The 19,579-nt window shown below is 43.3% G+C and overlaps 1 protein-coding gene across 2 annotated transcripts in view; it reads right to left on the reverse strand.

Moving 5' to 3' along the window:
* Positions 1-6,296: 6,296 nt before the first annotated feature.
* The window catches only part of LOC140122412 (uncharacterized), a 74,880-nt gene continuing 61,597 nt past the window's right edge, over positions 6,297-19,579 (reverse strand). For both annotated transcript variants that reach the window (XM_072143226.1, XM_072143227.1), the window contains 12 exons: positions 19,314-19,473; positions 19,040-19,207; positions 17,889-18,240; positions 16,960-17,126; positions 15,322-15,442; positions 13,163-13,326; positions 11,668-12,108; positions 11,346-11,495; positions 10,127-10,306; positions 9,769-9,900; positions 7,652-7,831; positions 6,297-6,565 (listed from right to left, as the gene is read on the reverse strand). In XM_072143226.1, coding sequence (XP_071999327.1) covers positions 6,494-6,565; positions 7,652-7,831; positions 9,769-9,900; positions 10,127-10,306; positions 11,346-11,495; positions 11,668-12,108; positions 13,163-13,326; positions 15,322-15,442; positions 16,960-17,126; positions 17,889-18,240; positions 19,040-19,207; positions 19,314-19,473 — 2,287 coding nt within the window. In that variant the 3' untranslated portion in view covers positions 6,297-6,493. The remainder of the gene's footprint in view (positions 6,566-7,651; positions 7,832-9,768; positions 9,901-10,126; positions 10,307-11,345; positions 11,496-11,667; positions 12,109-13,162; positions 13,327-15,321; positions 15,443-16,959; positions 17,127-17,888; positions 18,241-19,039; positions 19,208-19,313; positions 19,474-19,579) is intronic.

A 19,579-nucleotide genomic window follows, 5' to 3' on the forward strand; every position in this document is an offset into this window, starting at 1 on the left:
CCAAGCTGAAAAGTTGACAGTAAAAAGTGGAAATTCGGGGCAGCACTATAGATATTTGCACTGTATAAAGCATGTGCTCTGCATACACTTGTAAAACACTTTACAATCTCTTCTGCCAACCAAGCTCAGCTTTGATCACACAGGATATTTCCTGATGCTGGTATATAGAGTATATACAGAGTGAGCTGACCATTAGAATCCTCCACCCAATTCCACACATTCACTAATAGTCTTCATTTTTTTAACATAGGGTAGAACATTGCGCTGGTTTTCAAAGCTTCACAGAAAAGAGCTCAGCATTAGGAGAAATAGAGATGTTTCTAATATACAGGCAGTCCCCGGGTTACATACAAGATAGGGTCCATAGGTTTGTTCTTAAATTGAATTCTTAGTTCTAGACAAATTTCTTTTTTTGCCCCAGTGACAATTGGAGTTTCCAATTTTTTTCTGTAATGGGACCAAGAATTATCAATAAAACTTCAGTACTGTCACATTATAGATGACAGTATAGATAGTAAAGCATCCAGAGACTTCACCAGAGGTCACAGTGGTCAGAGGGGTCTGTCTTTAACTAGGGGCCGTCTGTAAGTCGGATGTCCTTAAGTAAGGGACCGCCTGTATTCCAATAAAGAAAATTAATTTGAAAGAAACTTACCGTAAATGTGTATTTTGACTTGTTGCCCCTTGTATTGGAATCTGTTCCAGTTGGAGCTAGTGGGTATATATATACCTGTAACTGTTACACTATGACACAGACTTAATGCACTGGTATATAGAGAGGGATGGGGCTACACATATACTGGGCGGAGGCTACATTGTGCTGGGGCTACACAAATACCGGGGGGAGGCTGCAGTGTGCTGGGGCTACACATATACTGGGCGGAGGCTACATTGTGCTGGGGCTACACATATACCGGGGGGAGGCTGCAGTGTGCTGGGGCTACACATATACTGGGGGAGGCTGCAGTGTGCAGGGGTTACTTATATACTGGGGGGAGGCTGCAGTGTGCTGGGGCTACATATATACTGGGAGGCGGCTGCCGTGTGCTGGGGCTTCATATATACTGGAAGGCGACTGCATTGTGCTGGGGCTACATATATACTGGGGCAGGCTGCAGTGTGCTGTGACTACCTGTGCACCGGTGTGGAGCCTAAAGTGTGCTGGGGCCCCCTTTTATCTTGGGGGAGGGGCTGTAGTGTGCTGGGCTACATATATACTGGGAATGCAGTGTGCTTAATATCTTTATACTTGTGGGGAGCTGTTTATGGTAAAAACCGCAGTGCATTGTATATATTTTAACGGGGGGAGGAAGGGGGTGAAGATTTGCCCTGTACAGTAAATTACCTAGAAACTGCCCTGCACACGTGTATGGTTACACAGATCCCCAGGGCTGCTTACAATCTGTGCATGCAACTTGGCTTAATCACAGGAGGGAATTAGACATGTTTGCAAGTGTTTTTCAGGCACTTTCCTAATTTTTGAATGTTTTAATGGTTTATCTGATACAGATACCTTTAGGGAAATGCTACATATGGATTAATAAGCGATCCCAATGAATTTAATACGTGCTTAATACATTTCTATGTAGCATGTTCTCCGTTAAAAAATAAAGACACCCCTTGAAGCACTGATAAATCTCCCCCTATGAGAGGTGCAGGCTACCTTTACATAGTAATTGTTATTCTGAATGCAAAATTAACAAGAATATTACATAAATTTAAGCTGCTGTGATACCACATTGGTGCATAAAGGTTAAAAATATTTTTCTAGATTCAGTATAAAACCCAATGCTGGAATGTGAGATGTACTTTGCTGTGAACTTTGGATGAATAGAATAGAGTAGTGTGTTTTTTTGGAAGGTGAGTAGAGTAACTTATTCAACGTGTCTCTGACAGCTCTCATCATGTTTGTAGTGTTGTGTATGTGTGAACTGTGTCAAGCAGCGCGGTCATTGTTTACTCAGCGCGCTCTGCCTTAAATCATCTTCACATGCCACAGCCATTCACTGCAGCCAGAGGGACATCTGACTATTTAACTACGGATTTTGGTATTTGTTGCATGTAATTTGGCGTTAGAAAACATGTCAAACATCTTTACAGGCCTGAGATTCCTGTACTTACTGGTAGCCTGGAGGAAAGGGACCGATCACAAGCTGTGAGAGGATTTCCTGCCGATTCCCTGCCAGTACATTGAAATTCCATGTTCACTATGGTTAGTATTCTAAAAGTGGAATACCCCTTTTAGTAAAGAGATTGGGGTATTTGTAACGCAAGTTCTGTTTTCTCGTGCCCGACTGGGTAAAAGGGGCGAAATTATTCAGCAAAGGATCAGAGGAAGCTTCAATAAAATTGTAAGAAATAAAAGTCATCCATTACATGAGATGATTATGAAACACAAGAGTGTATTTAGTAAGGTTTATACAGTACAAGGGTGTAACTACAGGGGTAGCAGCTATTGCAGCCACTATGGGGCCGCAGTGTCAGGGGGCCCCGTCATCCTGACACAGTAAAGAGTGTAAAGATGTGCACCATTATACATATAATGCTGTACAATGTGATTTATATATGATGTATATATGTATCTGTATATGCTGTGTATGTGTATATGGTGTCTGTATATACTGTATGTGTGTATAGCCAGCTGTGGGGCCCAGCCTCTTCTAGTTACTGTAACAATATAAAACAGACTTAGGAATTAGGTATATTAAGGAGCATACGTCGGAGCAGTATATTTTTTAGTATTTTTTTTATTATGTTAGGTGAGTGAGGGAAGTAATTTTTTAGTACCGTATATACTCGAGTATAAGCTGACCCGAGTATAAGCCGAAACCCCTAATTTTACCCACCAAAACTGGGAAAACCTATTGACTCGAGTATAAGCCAAGGGTGTAGTATACAGCCAGCCAGCCCCCATGTAGTATAAAGCCAGCCGGCCCCATGTAGTATACAGCCTGCCTCACGTAGTATACAGCCTGCCCCCTTGCAGTATATAGCCTGCCCCCTTGCAGCATACAGCCTGCCCCCGTGTAGCATACAGCCTGCCCCGTGTAGCATACAGCCTGCCCCGTGTAGAATACAGCCTGCCCCGTGTAGAATACAGCCTGCCCCCGTGTAGCATACAGCCTGCCCCATGTAATATACAGCCTGCCCCCGTGTAGTATACAGCCTGCCCCGTGTAGAATACAGCCTGCCCCCGTGTAGAATACAGCCTGCCCCCGTGTAGAATACAGCCTGCCCCCGTGTAGCATACACCCTGCCGCCTTTTAGAATACAGCCTGCCCCCGTGTAGCATACAGCCTGCCCCGTGTAGAATACAGCCTGCCGCCGTTTAGAATACAGCCTGCCCCCGTGTAGCATACAGCCTGCCCCCGTGTAGAATACAGCCTGCTGCCGTTTAGAATACAGCCTGCCCCCTTGTAGCATACAGCCTGCCCCCGTTTAGAATACAGCCTGCCCCCGTGTAGCATACAGCCTGCCCCCGTTTAGAATACAGCCTGCCCCCTTGCAGCATACAGCCTGCCCCCGTGTAGCATACAGCCTGCCCCCGTGTAGAATACAGCCTGCTGCCGTTTAGAATACAGCCTGCCCCCTTGTAGCATACAGCCTGCCCCCGTGTAGAATACAGCCTGCCCCCGTGTAGAATACAGCCTGCCCCCATCAGTATACAGCCTGCCCCCGTGTAGCATACAGATTAAAAAAAATAAACTTAATACTCACCCTCCAGTGTCCTCGATGTTCGTTGCGGCTCCCGATCCCCATGCGGCTCCCGGCAGCTTCTTCACTCTTCTATCTTCTCTAGCCGGCAGAGTCGCGTCCATGCGATCTGCTGGCCGTCGCACACTGTGATGACGTCATCAGCGGTGACAGCGCTGCATCACAGTGTGCGACGGCCAGCAGAGTCGCGTCCATTGAGAAGATAGAAGACAGAAGAGGAGACACGGGGAGCCGCGAGAGATCGGGAGCCGCGAGGAACATCGGGGACACCGGAGGGTGAGTATTAATTTTTTTTTTAATCATTGACTCGTGTATAAGCTGGGGTGAGGTTTTTCAGCACATTTTTTGTGCTGAAAAACTCGGCTTATACACGAGTATATACGGTATTATACAGACGGTCTCCTACTTAAGGACACCCGGTTTACAGACGACCCATAGCTAAAGACCAACCCCTCTGCCCACTGTGACCTCTGGTGAAGCTCTCTGGACGTTACTATAGTCTCAGGCTGCAATAATCAGCTGTAAAGTGTCTATAATGAAGCTTTATTCATAATCCTTGGTCCCATTACAGCAACAAATTTTGAAACTCCAATTGTCACTGGGGAAAAATAAAATTTTGACTGGAGCTACAATTATAAAATATACAGTTTCGACTTACATACAAATTCAACTTAAGAACAAACCTATGGAACCTATCTTGTACGTAACCCGGGGACTGCCTGTATTACTATGACATATAAGAAATGACACGTCATTGTTTTATAAGAGAAACTGTCCTTTATTCTTATAAAAGGCTTACAAAAAGATATATGAAAATGTAAATAATTGACTCTGAAAAAATATTTATATATATTTCAGTTCCATTCATAGGTTCCTGTAATAACATAAGTTTACACTGAAAAAATAACATAACAGAAAAGACTTATTCAATGGGTGACAGGTAGTGTTGTGCACCTCAGGTAGTGTTTTGCATAGTTATTGTAGCTGATTGGTTGTTATTGGAAGTTTTCTTTTTGTACTAGTGTTTTTTGTTTAAAACTTTTTTTCTAAATTCAATTAGGCAATGAGTTTCCTATGAAGGATGTTGGTGCTGATTGTCTGAGCATGGAAAACACTACAGCGCTACAAATATTTCTGTCGTAAAAGATAGTGACAAGTTAATGTTCATACATCTCTTGTTCTGCAGGTAAGTACGTTGCATAGGTTTTTTACCACTGATATTCCATGACAAGGCTCGTGGAGTACAGTAATAGTGTGGGCTGCCAGATCCAGAGCCGCAAATGTAGTCCCTCTTAAGGCTAAGCCTTAAATGAAATCCATCATGATAAACCAGGGACACTACTCATAGATCCAGGAACCGTGGCTGTGGTAATCTTCTTATATTTGATTACAATGACCTCCTTCCTTCTAAACTTTTAAAATTATGCTAATGTGAGATAAGGGCTACGGGGGGGGGGGGGGGGGGGGATTGGCATTACCAGAGACCCTCTGTGCTAAAGCTTTATAGGGTGTTACTCTATGCAGAAGCTCTTCCCTCCTGACACTGTATGAGATTACAGGAGGCAGAGAGAGGGGGGAGTGCATGGGGATGGTCAGACAGTGTAACAAGATGTGATGCTACAGCCTGGAGGGGCTTTAAAAACGCCCCAAGAGCCCTTCTGAGTCATTAGCATAATTTTAATAGTTGATTTTAGGAGGAAGGAGGCCATGGAAAACAAATTTAAGAAGATTACCACAGTCACAGTGCCTGGATCTATGAGTAAATATCCCTGGTTTATCAAGATTTACTTTGACAGTAGATTAAGCAAATTCAGTCCCACAAACCTGCTTCATGCGCTTGCAGGATTTCCTGGACCAAACCCAGAATCATTGAACTAAACTCAATATGCCCATTCAGTTCAGTAATTCAAGGTTTGGTACGGGAAATCCTGCAAACACAAAGAGCAAGATCCCAAACTTGCTAATGAGCCTGACATACTGGTGTGTGCTCCATCTGACATGATCCGCTCTTCTCTTAGCTTACTATGCCCTTGTTTTAAAATTATGCAAATTAGCCTGAGGGGCTCAGGGCTCCATAGCTGATAATTGAGCCTGGAGCCCCAGAGGCTCATTTGCATAGTTTTTTAAACCTTTTTTTCATAAAAACAAGGGCATAAGATTCTAAAAGAAGAACAGATCCTGCCAGAGGTGGCACACACCAAAATGTACAGGTGTTTGCTTTACAGTCCTTCATCCTGGTTGTAGATTTCTTTTAGGTAAAATCAATATAACATTTATCACCCAGAGGAAAGGTTATAAGTTCTTTTCGATGGAATACCCCTTTAAGGCTCTTTCGCTGTGACGTAGTACTGCTGGCTGTGAGTAGGTGGCTTTTGCTTATCATCAAAGTGTAGCTTGTAATAAAAATGTTATCAGCAGTAATATATTATGGCCCACTACTGAAAGAGAAATTCAGCTGAATCAAAGGAGGAGCACATCAATCACTGCAGATTGCATTCTTATTCCTGGTGATAAATCCCTTTCATGTGATGATAAATCTGTCCCATAAGAGAATATCCCCTATAATAAATGGATGACTGTAATGCACATAAATATGTTTTATGACAACAGATCAAAAACCAAGTGAGTGTTTATCTCTCTATGACTGACAGCGCTTTGTAGTGGCCTCAGCAAACCAATTAATTATGTGTATGGTACAGATGAGATGCGGTGACTCTCCATAGAGAAGCTCCAGGTACATTCAGATGACTCTTCTTTATGTGTCTCAGTGTTACAGAGGTCAGTGAGCCGAGCGCAGGGTCTGCTGTCTACGTTTCCCCTCCAGGTCCAGCTGCTCTTGTAGTGTGGTGACCTGTCAGAGAAAATATACGCATATCTATTTGCTGAATAGGGAATTAAAGGGTTAATGTAGTTACATAACCTAATAAGGGACTTCATCTACCCTCAGCTAGTCAGAGATGCCCCCAGTGATGCTGACAGTCTGTGGGGGCTTAATAACAGGTCCATCGTGCAAACAGAAATACCCTCAACCCTGTTCCCTATTTCCAAACAGTGGAGAATGTCTGAAGGAAGGATTATTATATATTGATTGAAGACAACAGGACATTTTGCTGCTGCTTTAGCTCTCACACTGCTGTGCTCTTGGCTCTCTGCAGGCGTTTGGATAAATGCCATCGGTCAGTCAGAGTTGCAAGGAGAGGCCGTGGGGATGTGTCCCTTCTGCCTGTTTTCAATCTGCGGTTTCAGGACCTTTGGAGATCCTTCAAAGGTCCTGAATTGACACACATGTGTGTTGAGAGAAGGAAGAGATATAAGAGGATGTCATGGGTGAAGATCCTTCTCAGTATAAAATTTGGTGGGTGGTTTGGGTGACCATAGGCTCCCTAGAAGGCTCGGGCTCCGGGCTACCATCCAAATTGCCAATATTATAGTCCATTACTGCTAAGTGCACTTGGAACCACATTCTTAAAATAAAAATCCCTTTTGCTGCTACCAACTACACACAGAGATGTTATTAAACTACTCTTCAGGGCTGCTACTACCCCTGAGTGCATGCTTGAAATCGGCCTTTTTGATGCAGTTTTCTAAGCTTACACTAGAGGTGGATCCTTCCTTTATAATTCATGTTTCTTTAGGAGTCCAATCATGATGCACAGAATGCGTCAGCGAAAATAGGATGATTGTGGTTTCGACCTATTATACCAGATATACATTGAATCAGCAGTCAGAATTTAATTAATATCTTCTTTATTGGCCAAAATACTGTAAATGATGCTAATGAGCAAAGCTGTTTGTCCAGAAACTGGAAGAAGGAAACTTGATTTTCTTTACTGTGCCCATATCTCCACATCCCCATCAATAGAGTGGATAGGCCACACTACCCAAAGGCGTATTATGCTTATTGTAGTAATGTAGTTTATTAGTGGTAAGTACTTACCTGCTCCTCCAGCCCTCTGACCCTCTGTCTATGAGCTCTTTCTCTAGACTCCAGTGTAGTCTCTGCCTGCTGCTGAGCAATGCGCAGCCTCTCACTCTCTGCATCCAGCTCCTGCCGATGTCTCATACTCAGTTCCATAAGCCGCTGCGAATGAGCTCGTTCCATCTCCGTCATCTGCGTCTATTTAAATATGACATATACATTTCATTTAGTATGGACATAATGAGGGGCATTTATTCATTTGGGTGCAGGGTGGCGCTGGAAGCGTGCTATATTTTTCAGTGGGATGTAAGTTTGTGATTAATGAATTTTAAGGTTTAGAACTCCCTAGACTCCCTGGACCCTGATGCTTCATAAATTAGGCTGCAAAAGGTGCAGAAAGGAAAAAAACACAGCCAGTTTTCCCTTTGAAAGGCCATAATAAATATAGAGATAGACATAAAGAGTACATCTATCTCAAACGTTTCAGATAAAAGATAAGTACAGGCAGTCCCCTACTTAAGAACACCCGACTTACAGACGACCCCTAGTTACAAACGGACCTCTGGATGTTGGTAATTTACTGTACTTTAGCCCTAAATTACAATAAACAGCTATAACAGTTATCACAGATGTCTGCAATGAAGCTTTATTGTTAATCTTGGTTCTTATGACAATCCAATCCATTTTTAACCCCTTAAGGACGCAGGGTTTTTCCGGTCATTTCTTGCTCTCCAACTTCAAAAATCCATAACTTTTTCATTTTTACGTGTACAGAGCTGTGTGAGGGCTTATTTTGTGCGTAACAAATTTTACTTTCCCGAAATGTTATTTATTTTAACATGCCGTGTACTGCGAAGCTGAAAAAAAATTCCAAATGTGGAAAAATTGAAAAAAAAACTGCACGTGCGTCACGTTCTTGTGGGCTCAGTTTTTTCGACTTTGACTGTGCACTCAAAATAACACCTCAGCTTTATTCTTTGGTTCGGTGCGATCGCGGTGATACCAAATTTATATAGGTTTTATAGCGCCATCTTCTGACGCTAATAACTTTTTCATACTTTGGTGCACGGAGATGTGTGAGGTGTCATTTTTTGCGAGATGATGCGACATTTGCATTGCTACCATTTTGAGGTCTGTGCGACATTTTGATCATTTTTTATGTGATGTAAAAAGGTGTAAAAGCCGCATTTATGACATTTGGGCGCCATTTCCCGCCTCGGAGGTCACCGCCGGCCGTAACCGTTTTTATATTTTGATAGATCGGGCATTTTGGGACGCGACGATACCTAATATGTTTGTGATTTTTACTGTTTATTATGTTTTATATCAGTTCTAGGGAAAGGGGGGTGATTTGAATTTTTCATATTTTATAAATTTTTTTAAATTTTTTTAAAACCCCCACCACTAATAACCGCGTGTCAAAAGCCTCGTGTCAAAAGAAGACCCGAGGCTACCATGGCAACCAATCGCTGCCCCCCGATGACGTTCGGGGGTGCGGCGATTGTAAAAAAGATGGCGGCGCCTGCGCGTCGCCGTCTTTTAAACGCCGCCGGCGACTTTGCCGGCGGCAATGACAGGGTTAATAGCCGCGATCGGTGCAAGCACCGACCGCGGTTATTAGTGGTGGGGGTTTTCTGCAAAATGCAAAAACCCCCACCTTTGTATGAAGAGGACTCAGCCCGTGAGCCCTCTTCATACACTCCTTATACCTCTGCGCCTCTTCAACATAAGGAGAAACCTACAGAACCTATTTTGTATGTAACTTGGGGACTGTCTGTACTGGGATATTTAATGAATTCCAAATTTCTTTTTCATGCCCTACACCAAATTTAGTGTTTGAGATACTATCCAAAATGGGTTTGACAAGGGTGTGGAGTTTAAGATATAAAAATTGAGCTCCATAAAAATCAAATTAGCTATGGAAATATAGGACTCATACTGCACAAGTCATGGGTACAATTCAGATTTAAGGAATCAGTGTACGTCTTTATAACCTTTGTGCATGGATAACTTTGTTCTTTACAGCACTCAGTCATTCTAAACAGGAGATTTCAATACTGGTAAATCCAAAGTATGTTGTAGAAGTAATGCCCCCCCCCCCATCCAGCCGGATTTAATATTGTCAGTGCATATACCTCCAGGTACTGATTCTGTCTCTGTGACTCTGACACTTCTTTTTTCATGGAGTTCACCATTTGGCTTAGTTGCTCCTTCTCTATGTTGAGCCGTTGTGTTTCTCCTTCTAAGCGTAGCTGCTCTTGCTTCACCTGCGTTTGACAGAGCAATGTGAATAACCTCATACTTCTCCACGTTAGATGTCCAGAACAGGTCAACCTTTTGTTCCAAGAAACCTGCTCTGGAATGAACCTAGAACTGCTGAACTGACAAGTCCAGTAAATGTGACATGCGCATGGAGCGAGTTTCTCGGAACATATTCTCTCATTGGCAAACGGCCCAACTTTTATACTACATCCAAACAATAGCCCCTGTTACCTTCTCCAGAGCCGCTCTCAATGTGTTGTTCCCTTTCTCTAGTATAGTGGCCGAGTGCTGAATTTCTTGTTTATCAATCTCGACCTGGGTCTTGTCTCCTTGCAGCACCTTCACTCTTTCTTGCAGGTCAGCAAATGCCGCACTCTGCTCCTTCTCTCTCTGCTGGTGTTTGAGAAGAGCCTGAAATGGGAACAAGGAAATTCAACCAAAATATTTTCCATTTAAAATACAATTGAAAGGGTTGTAGCATCTTAGGTTGTTATCCCCTATCCAGAGGCAGCAACTACTGGGAAATCCACCGATCATGAGAATTTTAACCCCCAGCAATCAGGAGAAAGGCAGGTCCCGTTCTCACTGATGTGTGAACCATGGCTGTGCCCTACTGCTCTGTTCAATAATGTGGGAGTGTATGAAATTGTACAGCACTACACGCGGCTATTTTCAACACCCCCATAGACAATGATTGTGAGTGCCAGTCTACAACCACTTCCGTAGAATTGGATGGAGCAGTAGTATGCATGCTAGTCCTTTCACTCCACTGTTGCTGGGAGTCCTATTCTCATGATGCAGTCGGACCCTCATCGAACTTAAACGCCTTTAAAGCAAATTTGCTTACAATGTGCAATAAATCTAGCAAACTATTTAGTCTAAGTTTTATTCAACAGGTAGGTCATTTTTTGTTTTACCAGGGAAACTTGTACTGTAGGTGTCTTATAGCTGGAAGTGCTCTCATATAGTTTGAGGGGTGTAGCTGTCCTGTGCGTACTGTGGATGTGGAGCACTTCAGGAGACTTGCGTGCCCCCATTCAGTGGATAGAGAGTAAGTGTCTTTAATGCTGAAGCAAATTCTGTGTATTCTTTTATAGGTGTTTATAGGCTTAACTGGATAAGATAGTTTCATATCTTAGGCCCAGTTCACACCTGCATCAGGGGATTTCGCCTACTTAGAAGAATGTAATGGAAATGAAATACGGAAAGTAAGTAAGTAAGGTCTTCTATTCACCTTCTGTTTCCTTAGACATCAATGTAAGAAAGGTTACCTTCCATAGCGTTTCCATTATATATAGCTAAAAAATGTATGTGGTCTGCTGCGCTATTTCCCCCACATCCCTAAAAATAACGGACGTTCATACTGCAACGCAGGTTTTAGTGGACTTGCTCTTTTCCATTTTTGGGGAATTGCCACTTAAGTATTCACCCTTCCAGGATGACTTCTCACCTGCTGCAGCTCCTCTGATCTGGCCTGATACTCCCTGCAGGTCAGCTGCAGCTCTCCCAGCTGCTGTTGGTGCTCCTGCACCGTCTGTGAGAGACGCAGGTTCTGTCTTTTGCTGTCACTCAGTGCCTGCCGTACTGAATCCAGCCGCTCCTGAAGAAACGATAAATAACACATTGTGAACAAATGAAAAGAAAACCATTAGGATACTTGCCAACATTCCACATTAAGAAAATGACTGCACACCCAAACCTGTTCTATAATAACTGGGACCAGGTCCAGGTGTGCGGTATCTGTACTACTGCTTCCTCAGTGTGTCTGTTACCTGTAGCACTCGTCTGTCTTGCTCAGCCGCCGTCAATGCTCCCTGTAGTCTGGTCACATCATCTTGCAGGTTCCCTCTACCAACAGCCGCTTCTCCAAGCGCCTGGGACAGTCCCTGTGACTTCTCCTGTAGATGCCGCTCTCCATCCTGTGCCCTGGACAATGCGAGGCTTAACCTCTGTACCTCCCTCTGCAGAGCTGCCTCCCTATCCTCACTCTCTTTCAGGAGCTCCTGCAAAGAATGGGCTCTGTCCTGCAGTGACTGCACTTCTGCTTCCCTCTCTGCAAGACACAGACGTGTCCTCTCCAGTTCACCCTCCAGAGAGCGGCGTCTTAGTTCCAGGTCCGTTCCACGGTTCTCTGAGGCTTCAAGTACTTCTCTTAGGCTTTTACATTCAAGCCCGTGCCTACCTTCATCACTACGAGCCCGGGAGAGACGTTCCTAAAGGAATCAGTAAGACGTCACCCACAAGTACAAATGTAACACGGATAAATTTACAGAATTCTGAAAGTGGTAACAGAAAATCTTGACTTGGATGCAATATAACTTCACCTAATTTATAAGAGATGACCTTATTTTACACAATATAGAGTAATAATAGGCGTCCTCTGACCATACAACGCTGCAAAATGTCCTGGATTGCAGGACTTGCAATCATATTCCAGAATTATAACATTTTCTGGAAGGACTGCTTATTATTTAACATCTTTCCAGGCCTGCTACCTCCCTACTACTGTCTTTCCTACGGTCATAGCTTTAAAGGGGATGTCTTCCAGGAAAAAAAGCATCACTGAAAGGAAGCAGCCATGTATTTTCCATCAGATACAACCCCTGGATGTTTTGTCATTAGATTTGTAGCATCCCCATGCAATGGACCACTATCTGCTCGCTACAATGGAGCTACTGTAGGGAGCAGTAAAAGAAGAGGTCAGAATGGGTCCCTGCAGGGAGAGGGCAAATTCTGTAATGTTTTACAATAAAAGAGAATGCATCCAATAAAAATGGGTGAAGAGGATTCGTTCCTAAGCAGACACTCCTGTGTACTGCCATCCAAGGACAGGTAACACAGACTGTAGGTGTTAGCGGACAATGGGGGGGTTTAACAATGTGTCTCAGGTTCCACCAGTTTCTAGCTGGAAAACACTAGTCTTTCCCTGCGCCAGATTTATCAATGTGAATACTGGTGCAGGATAAGACTGTCGGTTCCCACTTTAGACCTACTTTTAGTTGGTCTAAACTGTGCGCCAGAATTTTGGGTGCACGGACGATTTCCCATAAGCCAAACCCCTTTCTCGCGAGACACAACCATTTTTCCCAAAGGCCACGCCCCTTATTCGGACAAGTCGGAAAGCTGCAAAAAATGGTCTAAAAGCCTTGATAACTGTGGTACAAGGCATCCCCCCCCAATGTGTCTTATATTATAGGAATGATAACTGGAGTCAGTACAAAAATCCAGGACTTATAAAATGTAGTCCAGTAGCCTTCACAGTCTTACCTGCAGGTCTCTCTTCTCATCTTCGCTGACACGTAAACTATGCTCCAGCTTCAGTGCCCGCTCTCCTGCAGCTTGACGCTCTATCTCCACCTGGCGCATGTTGTCCTGCAGCAGACGCATTTCGGTGTGAGCGGCTCCCAGACGCTCCTCTGTTTTTTGTTGCCCTTTTATAACGCAAATAAGGATCAGGTTCAGAACTAAAGCAATGGCTTACTTATAGATCCAGGCACCGTGACTGTGGTAATCTTCTTATTTATGTTATCCATTTCCTCCTTCTTTCTAAAAATAAACTTTATTTATTTGTTTATGCTAATGAGCAAGGACTCCTGGGGCTCTGTATTCACAGGGTGTTACACTGTGCACTACCAGGTTTACCCCCTCCCCCCCCCCCCCCGCTCTCTTTGCACTTTCCCACTTTCTCTGCCTTCTGGAAGTACTTATGCACAGTGTAACAGCCTGGGGCACTAATAACACCCCCAGGAGCCCTTCAGGCTCATTAGGATATATTAAATAGTTGATTTTAGAAGGAAGGAGGCCATGGATAACAAATATAAGAAGATTACCACAGTCACAGTGCCTGGATATATGAGTAAGTGTCCCTGGTTTATCATGCTAGATTGTGATGGTAGATTTCCTAAGAAGGGAACCTGTGACACGATTTTAGGGTATGAAATGTCCTTTCTAGAACTCCCTCTTTTATGAACTCTCTCACCTGTTTAGGTTTAGATTTGGATTTTTATCTGCATGTACTTTCCTGTATCAATGGTTTTATACATCACATAAACAGAAGCCTGAAGTGATCTAAAAGATTCATATCATTCCTATCTCTAATATGACACCAAAAACATGTTTCTAGGTACTATGGAATCGACAATAGGGCCATCTGAAGTGACACTGGCCCTGCATATCATCTCAGACAAAATTTGCTCATTTTTACATAACTTTTAAAGGAAACCTACCACTTAGAATGGTCGTGTAAGCAGTAAATACAGAGCACCAGCTCAGGGTGAGCTGGTGCCGGTACTTACTTTCGTTAGTGTCATAAACCGCGGTATCGCGGTTTTAACACTTTTTAAACTCTAGAGCAGAAGAGGCTCCGTCATTTCCTATGGAGGCACGCAGCACCGAAGCCTGTTCTGCTCTAGAGTTTAAAAAGTGTTAAAACCGCGATACCGCGGTTTATGACACTAACGAAAGTAAGTACCGGCACCAGCTCACCCTGAGCTGGTGCTCAGTACTTACAGCTTACCCCTACCATTCTAGGTGGTAGGTTTCCTTTAAGGTGATTGTTTTATAGGTAAATGGGTGAGATTTCAAATAAAAGAAGGAGATGTAGAAAGGAAATTTCATACCCCACCTGAGGGGGCTGCTAGTTAAAAGGGGTAAAATTTGGTGACAGGTTCCCATTAAAGGGTTATAGGTATTATAGATCAGAAGCCAAGGCACTTAGACATTTCCAGACGCACATATAGATATATTAAATTGGACACAAATCTACATGTATATATCAGTGTTAAACCAGCAGTACCAAGGATTCCCCCAGAAACTAATAACCTTGTGTGACACGGCATGAGTCTTCCAGGGGCGTTGTGGGGTGTTGCATGCAGAGCTAAATGAGATGTCATCCTTGTGTGAGCATGAAATGTAAAAAGCTGTCATCATGTCTTTTATTCCACACAGTTCATTACTGGGGATGGATTTTAAAGAACAAAAAGTGATGTTCCCCATTTATGTGATAATCCCTGCCATTATGTTACAGCTTGTGAAGCTTCTCGTATAGAAAATAGGATAATGTTCCCTCCCTTGCCAGCTCCTTGTTATGGCTGTGGGGTCACACCCTTTTGTCTGTGACATTTAGTGTTGAGAACTCTTCACAAACATAACTGAGAGCGCAGAAAAGGCGACATGAAATAATTTCTAAAGCTAGAAGACACGGTGGCCCACATTTCTCAAAACTAGTGCAGTCTGTACCTGTGAAGTGTGCAGGGTGCACCGGATTAATCAAAACGGGCTTTATGTTATTACAGCATTATATTGGGGTTATAGGGCTTCCCTTTGTATATGTACGGCACAAATATAAACATCAACAAATTCACAGAGCCTGGACTTGACAATAGAAGAAAAGTGAGTAAAACAATAGGCTTGGAGTAGGGAGCTACCTTCCTGCAGCTCGCTCAGCTGTCTCTGCAGTTTCTGGAGCTGGCTCTGCAGTCTCTCACAATGGTTGGTGCCGTCATCTAGCTGCCTGCGTAGAGACACAATCTGGATGCCAGCCTCATCCTGGTAATGGCATAACATAATATGGTTGTTAGCGATTGTTAACAGTCATAATAAAAAGCTGCAAAGTTTATATTTAGAGGCATAGAAGGCTTACAGAACAAGGGGACTTGTGTCTTCAAAGGTCACTAAACATTTGGTGCTATTTAGCCATTATATGATATTATCTATATTAAACTTGTTTTCATTCTTACTAACTGGAACAGGGTTTATTAAAGGGGAAATCTGTCAGCAACTGTGACCATACAAAGCTGTAGACAGTGCTGGGCACAGGCCTCGCAGATCTGCATGGCTATACTTTGTGTGTGTGGTTAGTAGCAGCAGGAATGAAACTGCTGTTGTGTGTAGGTGCAGGAGAAACCCACTGAGTGCCCTATTACGGTACATAGCCTGCAAATGCTTCCGTGTACAGCCTGTAAGTTTGTACCCATAACACTGCAGGTTGTATGAAGCTATTTTTTTTAGTTTAGATATAGAAGACAAACTTCTTTAAATGTAACAACTTCATACTTATAGGGATTAGATATTTGACTATTAAATGTGAATATTTTGGAAAGGATATCTCACACTTTAGAGTTTATTGAGTTTCTCACAGTGTATATACTAAATTATATTATTATTCCATTTAAGGGGTTGTCCGAGAGTTTCAAGTGGCTGGCCACGCCCACTCGTCACTATTCCTAGCCCTGTATCAGGCACTGGATATGGTGATGGGTGTGCGTGGCGGGTCACCTTGGCCAGTTGGAAGCTCCCTCAGCACATCACCTGTGCCCCTGTAAACAAACAGGGGTGCGAATCAGAGGGCCCGACCTGCGGGAAATCAGGAGCGGCTGAGGAGGCAAGTACATGTTTATTTTTTTAAAGACCCGCCACACCCCAACTCTTGGACAACCCCTTTACGTTTCACAGGAACAGAAAATTAAAAAAGAAATAAGTGCAAGATCTTTCATATGACGGACCTCTATTTACATATAATCCATTCTTTCGGATTCCACTATTCTTGAACAGAAGTATTAATAGAATTTTCTGACAGTTGTCCCGTAAAGGAAATCTGTCAGATGTTTTGACCATAAAAAGCTTCAGACAGCGTTAGGAAAGCTCTGGAAAATTGTGTAATGTAGTAGTAGCAGGGTTGTGAAAAGTGACATTATAATCGAGCTCTGCGGCTCTTGTAAGGGCTCTGGGCGGGTCTTTCATCCTGAAGAGCTTTCTGTTTTCTACACTGTGATGCTCCACAGCTGCTCCCCCCACTACCAGTATTAGCTGGTAAGGATTTTGGTTGGATACTTACAGCAGTCACTCAGCAAAGGTAAGGGGCTATGAAACAGTTCAAAGCTCCATCAGGAGCTGCAAACATGGATTAAAGGCTCACTTTTTACATTACTTGTGCTACTTACTACACACAGAGGAATGATTCCACTTATCTCCTGGGGCCTAGCTCTGTCTGCAGTTTATTATGACACAATTATGAGAAATTAAAATAGTATTTAGCAGAAGTTACAATGCTCTTAGACACTCACCCTCTCCCTTTGAGTCTCCCTTAGTTCCGCTAGAAGATCCTTAAGAGCTGCAATTACTCCCTCAGGTTCTATCTCTGGATATGGGGATCTACTACGATCTGGAGATGCTCCTCGTGAACATGGAGTCCTTCGTCCTTCCAACAGAGTGCTGATAGAGCCATCAAGACCTGTATAAATTATATGTTGCATTAAAGGAAAACTACCATACAAATCAAGCATGATAAATCCAGGACACTTACTCATAGATCCAGGCACTGTGACTGTGGTAATCTTGTTATCTGTGGCCTCCTTCCTTGTATAATCAACTTTTAAATTATGCTAATGAGCCCAAGGTGCTACCCCATCCCCTCTGTGATCTAGCTTTACAGGCTGTTACACTTTGTCACATTTCTCCTGCTCCCTTAGCACATGTGCAATGATCACTTCCTGCTGTATACCCAGTGATAAGGGAGCAGGGGGGAGGTTGAGACCGTGTAACAGTCAGTAAAGCCAAGTCACAGAGGGACAAGGGTAGCCCCTCAGACTAGCATAATCTTAAAAGTTGATTTTAGAAGGAAGGATGCCATGGATAACAAATACAAGAAGATTACCACAGTCACTGTGCCTGGATATATGAGTAAGTGTCCCTGGTTTACTATGATGGATTTTGATTTGGTAGATTTCCTTTAACATGATAAATTATTTTAAAGCGATGGATACCATAATATTTTTTCCTACCGAATGAGAATTATTTCCTGATTCAGCATTCACATTTTCCAGACATTTACCAAGCTGGAGGCTTATGACAAGCTACTCTCCAATGCTACCCAAGAGCGGCAGAAGCCCAAGCCCAATAAATACAGGAATAAAATGACTAGCACATTATCATATTTGTCGATGTTTAGGAATGAATCACCCAGAAGTGCTGTCACCTGGTGAAGATTTCTCACCTTTACTGGGAGACAAGCCTCTACGAGGTGAGGGGCTGCGGCCTCTTATGCCCAATGTACGTCTTATAGCTGAGTGCAGGCTATTGAGCTGTGTCTCCGTCTCCCTGCGTGCAGTCTGGATCCGACTCAGTTCAGTTTCCAGAGCTCGCACCCGAGTCTCACAAGCTCCAAGTTTAAGCTTCATATCAGCCGCCTCTGTGGTTCCCCTCTGTAATTGTTCCTGAAGGGTCTTGCATCCATCCTGTAGACGCTGCTCTCCTGCCCGGCTCTCGCTGAGCCTCTGCTCAAGATCGATCTCCCGCTGATGCGATGACAACTCTAAAGCTGAAAGACGCTGCTGCAGAGACATAATCTAAGGAAGGTAGAGGCGCATTAGCTGTGATCCTTCCATTTATAGAAATCTATCATTGGTACTGGTTGATATTTGAGGTGGACCTCTGAAAAACCTTTACCTTGTGAATTCAGTTCAATATGGAAAGTTTTATGTAAGATTGATTATAATCTATTAATCTAAAATACAACTTGTTCTCGTAAGTGCACCCATAGACTGAAGGATCAGGAGTTACCACTATATATCAATCTTCTCTTCTGCTCCTGTGGACTCCAGACAGGACACTAAGTACAATCTGCTCAGCTCCTCCTGCTCTATAACACGCTGCCCGCAGATAAAAAATGATGTACAATCTGCTCAGCTCTTCCTGCTCTATAACATGCTACCTGCAGATAGGACTCTATGTACAATCTTCTCAGCTCCTTCTGCTCTATAACATGCTACCTGCAAATAGGACAATATGGACAATATATATCTGCTCAGCTCCTCCTGCTCTATAAAATGTTGCCTACATACAGGACAATAGGCACAATTTGCTCAGCTTCTCTCGCTTTATAACATACTGCATGCATGTTATATTTGGAATATAATGAAGTACCAAAAATGGATGATTGTCAGAATTTTGTTAATCACCAGTTACCGCAGAGTAGTCCAACAAACACAGAGCTGTCTATGACAAGCAACTACATTCCAGATCTCATTTTTTAGAGGTTCTTTCCAAAATTATAGACATCTTGACCTGTTGCTATAGTTTCCACTTTTCTTTTCTATTTGGTTAGTCTTGATAAATCGCAGCCCTGGGTCTCATGGTGATACACACCTCTCTGCGAGCCGCCTCTCTCTCGGCCTCGCTCTCTGTGATACGTTGTCTCAGTTCTAGTGACTCCCTGCGGCTCTGCTGCTCTCTCTGCTCCTCCTGTTGTATCCGGGCCTGAAGTTCGGCCACTTCTTGCTCCTTTAGACTGCTCTCCCCTCCAAGTGTTTTTACCTGTACACATACAATAGGTAAATTTTTTTTAACTTGTGCAATGCAATTTCTGCTGTGTTTTAATCATCTCAAAATTTTGTTAAAATGAAGAAAGTGCATCACTGACCTGTCTGCGTAGCTCTTGAAGTTGTCTGCGGGCCTCAATGTGTGATCGCTCAACCTCCCGCAAACTCGTCCTCAGTTGTGCTGCTTCCCGCTCACCGCATGATTTGGCCTCTTGTAGTACTGCTAAGCGCTGTTGTTTCTCCTCTACTGCCACCTGCAGACTGGAGGAATAAAGTGTATGGAATTATTTTATCACTTTATTTTTTTATCATAAAAGATACCCACATTCAATGCTAACACCTTATATCTAGTAATGCCTGCAAGACC

Source organism: Engystomops pustulosus, chromosome 3 (genome assembly GCF_040894005.1).
Source record: "Engystomops pustulosus chromosome 3, aEngPut4.maternal, whole genome shotgun sequence".
Taxonomy (NCBI): Eukaryota; Metazoa; Chordata; class Amphibia; order Anura; family Leptodactylidae; genus Engystomops; species Engystomops pustulosus.